The sequence below is a fragment of the Dromiciops gliroides genome, chromosome 1 (assembly GCF_019393635.1).
Source record: "Dromiciops gliroides isolate mDroGli1 chromosome 1, mDroGli1.pri, whole genome shotgun sequence".
NCBI lineage: Eukaryota > Metazoa > Chordata > Mammalia > Microbiotheria > Microbiotheriidae > Dromiciops > Dromiciops gliroides.
The window spans coordinates 633,369,316-633,378,924 of record NC_057861.1 but is presented as its reverse complement, the minus strand read 5'-3'; the positions used below and the strand labels follow the sequence as shown (position 1 = coordinate 633,378,924).

At 52.1% G+C, this 9,609-nt stretch overlaps 1 protein-coding gene across 1 annotated transcript; it reads right to left on the bottom strand.

Annotated features, from left to right (window-relative positions):
* Nucleotides 1-323: 323 nt before the first annotated feature.
* Nucleotides 324-7,522, bottom strand: CORO1A (coronin 1A). Its single transcript, XM_043975635.1, has 11 exons — nucleotides 7,370-7,522; nucleotides 5,196-5,394; nucleotides 3,363-3,485; nucleotides 3,011-3,140; nucleotides 2,717-2,901; nucleotides 2,396-2,515; nucleotides 1,863-1,967; nucleotides 1,583-1,728; nucleotides 1,428-1,485; nucleotides 868-1,083; nucleotides 324-600 (listed from the first exon to the last, which is right to left on the bottom strand). The coding sequence occupies exons 2-11, from the start codon at nucleotides 5,391-5,393 to the stop codon at nucleotides 496-498; spliced, it is 1,386 nt and encodes a 461-aa protein (XP_043831570.1). The 5' UTR covers nucleotide 5,394; nucleotides 7,370-7,522; the 3' UTR covers nucleotides 324-495.
* Between the last annotated feature and the right edge of the window lie 2,087 nt (nucleotides 7,523-9,609).

Below are 9,609 nucleotides of genomic sequence, written 5' to 3'. Positions count from 1 at the left end.
AAGATTCTGCACCACAAATGTTGGCAAGGTCTTCCCTTCACAAGATAGTCAGTCATATGTGACTTAGGCAGAGACCTTTGGGAAGGACATATGGTAAAATTTTGGTTCTGGCTTGCCCAGTGGTTGACTCGAATCGGCAGCACTCTAAGGTGGGGTTGCTGAAATCTAATCTGCTGTCAAAGCTGTGGTCTTGTGTTTTGTCCATACCCTCAGAGCGTCCCACCCTGGCCAAGGTGAAGCATCCCAGCCTCCCTCTAGAGAGCCACAAAGGCGTTGAGACCTTTGAAGGGCTGTAGTTAGTAGAGTCGAGGAGGTACCAGAAAATAAAAATGTTTTATTTTTCTTGGCTTGTAAGGCCCACCCCATCCCATGAGGTGTGGGGAGGTAGGGAAGCGTTGGGGGGCGGGGAGGGGGAGGTCCTTCACGGGTTTAATTCAGCCAGTGACTTCTGCCCATGGGGCAGGGCCCTGCCAGGTCTCTTGTGCTAGGGCCACGCTATTTCCCTGCGATTTTCTCCTCCAGCTCATCCAGGCGCTTCTGCTGCTGCTGCACTGTGGCCCGTAATTGCCGCAGCTCCTCCTCTAGCCTCGACATAGCCTCCTGGGGAGAGGCAGCCTTGAGTTCAGAGGCGGAGCCTGGATTCTCCTCTCTTCCTTCCCTCCCCCCAACAATATGCTCTCCACCACCCTCATCCCTTAACTCCCCCTTGGACTCTCCTGGTTTCTTCTTCATTCTGGCCCAGTTCCCATACCCGGCTGCCCTGCTCTACTCCTTGTTCACCCCCCACTCTTCCTGCTCCCTCTGTCTCTAGGCTGTGGCTGTGTACCTGAACCCTCCATCCCTTCCCCTTTGGAGAGCCCCTTTTACCGTGCTAGGGGCTGCACTTGACTCTGTGGTCCCACGCTTGCGGCCACTGTCCAGCCCCCTGTTGACTCTCAGCTCCCGGCTCTTGGGGGGCACGTAGCCATCTTTAAGGGACACAAGCAAGGGCCCTGCATCCTTGCCCCCCAGCCACTCCTCTGCTGTGAGGGCAGGGTCTGGTCCAGCTGTGGGTGGGTACAGGTCCTCTTGGAAAAGGTCTGACTGTGGGAGTAAGGAGCAGGGATGGTGGGGTCAAGGTGTTGTACCTCACACAAGATTGCTTCTTCTGCCTGAAGCTCATTCCTCTTACTCTGGGTGCGAAATCACTCTGATATCCTGCCTATACAACTCCAACACCTCCCCTGCACCCTCACCCCTCTTCTTACCCCAGCAGCCTCCCTCATGGGGATGTTGGATTCTCAGGACCATCTTCCCAGACCCTAATCTATGCCATTCCATTATCCAGCTGGGTGGAAAGGTTGGTTCCCCAGGGAATGGGACCCAGAAGATCAAGGGAGGAAGATGTAAAGCCAGGTAAGGGTGTATTTGGTGGGGTATGATCTCACCTTCCTAGGCACAGTCATGGCAATGGGCTCACACTTCCGCTCATGTAACTTGTAGAATCTGTAGGGACATATTTTTTATGAGAAAAACTGCCTAGTGGTCAGTGCTGGCTTGGGATAAAGGAGAGAGGGGTGACCAGGCTAAAGTGGTTCCTCACCTGGCAATCTCACATTTGTTGACCTCCAGGCCCCGCTTGGGCATGTAGCCCATCCCTCGCTGGGACTCCTTGGAGCTGAACATGGACAGGTAGTGCAGGAACGGGGCCTCTGCTGTGATCTCAAAATAACGTATGGAGCTGTCCCCCTGCGGGGGTGGGAGCAGGGAGTTAAGTACCCAGAGAAATGCCACATTCCCATCCCCAAGGTCTAAATCTTCCTCACATCAGTCCTGTTCCTCCCCACTTTCTGGCCCATCCCCAGAGTCCCCTTTGTGGTTACCTTGCCACAAAGGTAGACAATGTTGGTGTCAGGGTCAAAGAAGGGAAGTAGGACTCCACTGCTTGTGTCCAATTCTTGCAGGGACAGAGGTTCTTCAAGCTTTTGCTGCAGGGACAAGAATGTAGGAGCTGGCTCAGCTCTCAGTCCTGTTGTGGCCAGTCCCCAAGGGAGCCCTCCCCCTGATAACCAAGAGCCTCTCTTGCAAACTGGCCCTTACAAGAGCTCCCAGCATGTAAGAGCAGAGCAAGACGAGAGGTCGACTAGTCAGTCCCATCATTTTACAGAGAAGAAAGCTGAAGCCCAGAGGAATGAAGTGACCTGATACGTGAAATCCTTAGCAGTGTTGGATCTAGAACCCAGGGGTCTGGATGCCTCTTTCCAGGCTCTGAGCACTGGACTAGGCTTTCACAGTCGGAAGGTTCTCCCTTCGTCTTGTCTCGTGACATCCCCCTCCCTCATAGGCGCCCTAGGCAGATATTCTCTCACACTCTCAGCCTTTCTCCACCAATGTTTGCCTGGGGTGACTCACTCACCGTGTCCCACAAGGCCACCTGCCTCTCGCTCATTCGGCTGAAGCCTGTGGTGAGGATCTTCCCATCTGATACGAACACAGCACGTACTGGCCGAGTCCCTTCATGAGGACGCTCTTTCTCCTGAAGGGATGTGTGAGGTGGATGAGTCAAGCTTATCTTTCCCAAAGAGGAGAGACCCCAAGGGTCAAGGGATAAAGGTTAGAGGTCATTAGGAAGAGAATCCCCACTGAAACAGGACCTTTGCTCAATACAGGGATGCTTTCAGTGGGTGGGGGGTGAGGATAAGGAGAGGGGAAAAAATCACAGCCTATAGTGACTCACCGCTATAACTGTGCCTTTTCGGGGTTCAATGACCCGGACCCGCTTGTCCCGGCAGGAGGTACAGAGCAGTGACCCATCTTGGTTCCATTCCACACTGTAGATGGTGTCTGGGTGGATATCTGGACCCAGGGTCAGCACAGCAGACCCAGTCCCCACATCCCACACTAGGATCACATTGTCACAGCCTGTGGGAAAAGACAAGGCAGGTGAGAACCTAGAGGGTACCCTCCACCCCATGTTCCCCGTGCCTCCATATGGCTGTGGCCGGTCCCTGGAGCCATGCCCACCTCATACCTGCACTGAGCAGCACGTTTTGGGCAGTTGGGTGCCAGGCCACGATGCCCACTCGCTTGGTGTGCCCCTCTAGTGTGACCACTGGCTCCCGGAGAGGCAGGGTCAGGCCCCCATCAGGGATCTCCCACACCTGAGAGGACAGAGGAGGAATCCTGCTTTCTCTGATTGCACCCTCCCTTGTGACCAACTCTCCGTCCTGTCTTCTGCTCTAAAGAGTGACCTGAGCAGATTCATTGGCCTCTCCCTCCCTCCTGTACTCTCCCCATCCCTGTCCCTCAGGACTCTAGGACTCCTCCCTTCTGCCTTCCTTGGCCTCAGCCTTGGGACTTCCTTTTCTAGCCCCCCAACTCACCATGACCATGCAGTCCTCAGAGCCGCTGGCAATGACATTGTCATTGTGGGGACACCAGGCAATGTCCAGGACAGGAGCTGTGTGACCACAGACAGTGGGCACGTTCTTGTCTACCCGGCCGGTCTGAGAGGGAGGAAATCAGAGAGGAGGTCAGGGTTCCCTGCAACAGACCAACCTGGAGCCCAGCCTTGACCCTATATGCCATGTGACCCCTACGATGGACCATATCCTCCATATTCCCCTTGCTCCCACATCTGGGCTTGAAGAAAAGAGGAAGATGGAGGTAATCCAAAATGCCAAGGGGGTGTGGATACTGCTCCCTTGGGCAGGAAGGCATAGCAATGGTGGGAGAAACACTGCTGGACCTGGATATTCATGAGGGAACCGGAGAAATGTGTCCTTAGAGGGGGTGGGTGCTCCCATGCTGACCACAGATTACTTTGTAGAAGGAAGCTAGCGACATGAGTCGGTGGATAATGGGTGGGAGAGAAGGTCCACACAAGTCGGGGAGCCGTGAAGGTAGTTGAAAGAACACTGGATTAGATGTGTCAGGAGATTTAGGGCCCAGCTCTGCAACTCAACAGCTGTGTAACCCAGGGTAGTCATGTTCCCTCTCTGTTTCCTCATCTGTCAAATGAAAGGGATGGGCTAGAGGATTTCTATGGTGCTTTCTAGTTCTGACTTTTTAGAATTCTCCCAGTTCCTTCCATTGGAGGTGAGGAAGGGTCTTCCATTCCTTCCCTCCAAGCCTAGAAGAGTGGGGCAGGGGTGGGGGAGAGGCAAAGTATCATCTTCTAGTGTATCTTTTCCCCTGAAGATGAGGGGCTTCTCTGCTTTCTTTGTGGGGGAGATTTGAGAAGGGAAGCTGGACTGTGGGGAGGGGGGAACAGGCTGGGGAGCCAGCTAAATTCCTGTAGCTATGACCTTGAAGCTGGAGTAATGGGCTGGTTGCAGGAACACCCTGGAGAGTGAGGGATGCCTGGCTATCAAAAAAGGAAAGGGCAAAGGTGTCTGAAGTCCCTAACCTGTATTCTGGCCCAAAGCAAGGTGTGGGAGGATTGGAAACAGGGCCTTTCTTCCGGGGGCTGCAGGCAGAGCAGGGTTTCCGGTGTGGAGAGTTGGGTGGGGGAGGCCAGGGGCTGAGCTCCCAGCACCCAAAACCACTTCCTCTTCTGTTTGTCTCCATCAGCCCATTTAAGGTAACAACCTCAGACTTCAGACTACCCCCATCCCCCATCTCAAGTTGCAGAAGCAGGGCTGAAGAGGGAGGCTGGGGTGTTAGACCAAGGGGAGCAGTCCCCTGAAGCTAGCCCCACCCTGCCCCTTCCCAGTCCCCAGTAGGTCCTTATGGGAGCCCATGGGGCAGCAGAAGAGCAGATGACCACAGAGGAATGGGGAGAGGAATGTGGGGTATCTTGTTTCTCTCCCTTTGGCCTGATTTCTTAAGGTACTCTGCTGGCCTCTTAGCTTTTCTCTGATGTACTGTGGGCCTCCCTTCTTCTAGGTGATGTCCCTACAGTGAGGCTACCTGAAGAAATGGAAGAAAGTGAAAAGATGGGGAATTAGGAGACAGGGTCTAGATCTGGGTCAGCTAATAAGTGTGACCTTGGATAAGGCAGGTCTCCTGTTTGGACTTTGTCTGTCTCTTCTAAGCAAGTTGGACCAGATCTCTGCCTCTCTTGAAGGTCTAAGTTTGAAGAATTCTAAAATCCTGGCACAGGAACATTCCCTTACTACCTGGGGACTTCAGAAGGCTGAGGGTGCCTTTATTTCTCCTTCCCCTTTCCCACAGAAGGTTCGCCCTTCTGGTTTCTCCCATCCCCCAGGACCTACCTTGGTCAGAGGCAGCACCAGGAAGGCCCCACCCCCACTGGCTTCGCAGATCAAGGCCATAAACTTGGGGTTGACAGCACAGAACCCACTGTCCCAAGTGGTCTGGGAGACTCTGACATCCTCATAACACTGGTCAGCCTTGGCTGGTTGCCCAAACACATGTCGGAACTTGCTGCTTCGGACCACCTGTCGGCTCATCCTAGGGGTGGACATAAAGAAAAAGACTCAGAGGGGGTCCTGTGAGCTTCCCACCTTCTCCTAGCTCTACCCTGTCACAGGAAATGAGTTAGAAGAGCAGCCTTCTAACTGATCTCTCTGCTGCCAGTCTTCTTCCCCCTTCCAGACCGTGCTTCCACATCACTTCTAAAATTCCTATAGCACAGCACTGATTCTGCTACCTCCCCCTACCACCTTTATTCAGAAACCTTGGCTACTGAATCAAGTCCCAATTCCTCATCCTGGTATTCAAGGCTTTCCACCAGCTTACCTCTCCAGTCTTTATTTCCCATGACTTCCCTAGATACATCCCACGCTGCAGAAACCCTGGGCTCTCCCCCATGCACTGGTATGCCCATGCAGAGCAGTCCTGTCCCTCTGCCTGACATCTCCCCACTCTCCATCTGTACACATGGACTGCACAGTGATTTCTCCTTCCTTAACTCCTACAGCATGTTGCTATCTGTGCCACTCAGTTGGCATTTATGCATCATCTGGCATTTGCTAATTATCTTTTCATGTCTCATCTTCCTAACTTGACTACCCTGCATGAGAGCAGAGATAGATTCGTATTCATGCATCTTTCCATCTCTCATAGAACCCAGGACAAAAAATGCCCTGCACAGAAGTAGGTAATCTGTCGATTTGAATGCATAACCACTGCCAGGGAGTATGGCGATAGCCTTTGTGAGAAATGGTCTCCCTTGTGTTGCTATGCCCCTTTCCTGGTCCCCTGGAGACCGAAGGCTCAGAGGATGCAGGTACCTCCCCAGGAGGCCGTGAAAGCTAGACATACAGGAGAGGCCAAGCTTCATTTACATCTGATCCCTGTTCCTTTTAGGTCCTCCCATGCTGGGAAAAGCTGGACCAGACAAGGTTCAGAACCAGCTCAGGCTCACCCCAAGCCTGGTGCTCCAGCCCTCCCCCTTATTTCCCCAAATCCTTACACCACCTGTTCAGCCCAGAGGGGGACGGCCATATGGAGGCTTCTCTCCTTAAACCCCATGTCCCCCATAACCCCGGATCTCCATCCCTGCCTGGCCCCTGTCCATGAGCAGGTAGTGTAACTGTCGAGCCCTGTTCTTGCCCTTCCGTCTTCTTCCTGGGGATACTCTGCTTTAGTAAACTAGGCCTTACTGGGGAGGGAAGGTGAGAATTCTGGGCCTGAGCTAAAAGAGCCAGAGCACAAGGCTAGAGCATAGGCAACAAGGGCAACAGGTTGTGTGCCCCTCAGAGGTCAGGGAAGCCATGGGTGGAAGGGCACAAAGGCCTGCCAGTGTCCTGGATCTTGACCTCTTTCCCACCCAGCTATCTGTGTCTGGCTTAGGGAGGGTGAGCTTGAACCTGCCTAGGTTGATTTGATGGTGTGTTTTTTTTGGGTGGGGGAGGGAAGGGCAGGAAGCTGCTGCCCCACCCAGTCCCCCTTCCTACCCCAGGTACCCTGCAGGGCCCAGAAACCACAGAAAGGGGAACTTAGGGTTTTCTTGTTTTTCTCTGAAAGCTCTTCCTGTCTCCCATTTCTGAGCGTTCTGCTTATCCTGCCTTCCATGCATCTGCCCAACACCTCCCGTGCTCTGGGGGATTTGTTCTGAGGCCTGTTCCCTTGGACTCTTCCAGGGGAGATGTGAGGGGGTGGGGGTGGGGATGGAACTCAGATTCTCACCCACAAGCTCCTCCCTTCCCATCCCCCCAACTCGACCTCTACAGAGATACAGGGCTGGCAATGAATGCTCTTAAGACACCCCACCCACACAGACACAGAAATAGTCAAACACAGGAGAAGCCCGCAAATACTTGGGATGGGGATGTAACTCTGACATCTCTTCTGTACCCACAGCCTACATTTCTCCCACACTCCAGCCCACACCCACAGGTGGCTGATAGGTGGGTGGATACCGAGACCCTCCAAGCCTCTCCCTTGATGCATTCCCTCCTCTCCCTAAGTCCCTTAGCCTCACCTGATGCAAACTGAGATCCCGGGAGGCCAGGCCTGATGAGGAGGAAGGAGCCGGAGCCAGAGCCTGGTAGACACCAACCGCCGGGCAAAGGATGCTCCTGTCAAGACAATGAATGAGAAGCAGACGACTTAGCCCGGCCCCTTTAAGAACGGCAGCAGCCTTTGGGGAGGGAAGAGGGCAGGGCTATTAAATGGGACACGCCCACTACTCTTCCTTTAACTGTCTTTAGGTCTTGTTCCCCGATCCTGCCAGGCAAAGTTCACCAGGCTCGTGGGAGAGACGGAGAGAGGAGGCAGTCTCGAGTGAACCCTTTTAGGGACAGGTCTGCGGGTGACAGGACAGTGTCCTCCGATCCTTTTCAGTCGGGCTGGTCAGGGATGCTCAGTTCTATTGCAAATGATCCTCTATCCAGAGCTTGAAGAACCTTAGAGGAATCCTCTCATTTTACCTACGAGGAAACTAAGGCCCTGAGATATTGGCTGACTCACCCCAAGCTGTGCAGGTAATAGGCCTTGACATGAGCTAGAATTAGAATTTAGACGCGTACTCTGCAAATCCAGGACTCATTCTACTTCACCACACTGCCTCCCCATTTCATGTTTTTAATGTCCAAGTGCATGGAGCCCTTCTCTCTGTGTCTCTCTATCTCTTTGTGTCTGTTTCTCTCTGTCTCTGTCTCTCTGTCTTTCTCTCTGTCTCTCTGTTTCTCTCTCTGTCTGTCTCCACCCTACCCCACCCTAATTAGATTCCCTCCAGTCTCAGTCTCTTATCTCTGTTATTAGTAGTGAGCTCCCACAGGCAGGAGTTTCCTATCCATCTGTTCCATTCCTCTACAGCCCCAGGCATGAAGTGGAGACTGGTACTTTCAAGACCTCTGCTTCCATTGGGGCAGAGTTCTCAATACTTGTATTCTGCCATTCCCCTAACCTAGGTACTTACTGAGCTCTCAAGGTTTTATGGTGTTAAAAGCACACTGAGGGGCAGTTAGGTGGCTCAGTGGATAGAGCACCGGCCCTGAAGTCAGGAGTGCCTGAGTTCAAATCCGGCCTCAGACACTTAACACTTTACTAGCTGTGTGACCCTGGGCAAGTCACTTGGCCCCAATTGCCTCACTAAAAAAAAAAAAAGCACACTGGACTGGTAGTCAAAATACCAATTTCCAGGTGTCTACTATGAGGAAGAGAAGACAACTAGTTCCAAACTCACCTCGGAAAGGGAAAAGCTCTGAGGGGTACTCTGGGACTCTTGAACACAGTAAGCACTTTATTTTTTTTTTTTTTTTTTTTTTTTTTTTTTGGCAGAGCAATGGGGGTTAAGTGACTTGCTCAGGGTCACACAGCTAGTAAGTGTCAAGTGTCTGAGGTCAGATTTGAACTCAGGTACTCCTGAATCCAGGGCTGGTGCTTTATCCACTGCGCCACCTAGCTGCCCCTCACAGTAAGCACTTTAAATGCTTGCTGGTTGATTGATTTAAGAAACATTTAAAGGAGAAGGAAGAGGCTTCTGAACTTCTGGAGAAGGTTGAAGGTTGAACAACTTTCATCTCTGAGTTGCCAGGGGCCCCTCCAAGCCATATCATCCATTCCTCTTTCTCCCCTTACTCCACCTCAGTTCCACTGGATATTTCTTTTTTAATTTTTTTTTTTTGTGAGGCAATTGGGGTTAAGTGACTTGCCCAGGGTCACACAGCTAGTAAGTGTTAAGTGTCTGAGGCCGGATTTGAACTCAGGTCCTCCTGAATCCAGGGCTGGTGCTCTATCCACTGTGCCACCTAGCTTCGCCCCCCCCCCCCCAGATATTTCTGATAAGCAGGAGAGCTTTTATGCTAAGAGATACTCAAGTTACCACAGTGCTACCCTCACTCAGCCACTCTATCACAGTCAGGAAGGCTTTCACAAAGTCTAACATAAATCTCTTCAGCAGCAGCTCCAATCCATTTTCTCTAGGTCAGTAGTCTCTGAAGAGATATTTTCTTGAGGACTATCTGTAGGAATAGGTTGTCCAATCTCATACTCATATTTATATATACAATATTCTTTATTATCTGGCAATTTCTTTGTTAAAACTTGATTAAACTGAGATGCCATTCCTTAGCTCTCTTCTCTATTGCCTATCCACTGTGGCTATGCCTCAGAACAAATACAGGATAGCAGAAACCTGGATGGTCAGAAGTTGACAAGAGAAAGTTCAGTAAGTAAACCGTGTGATGTAACTGCTTACTGGGGGCATCTTCAATTGTC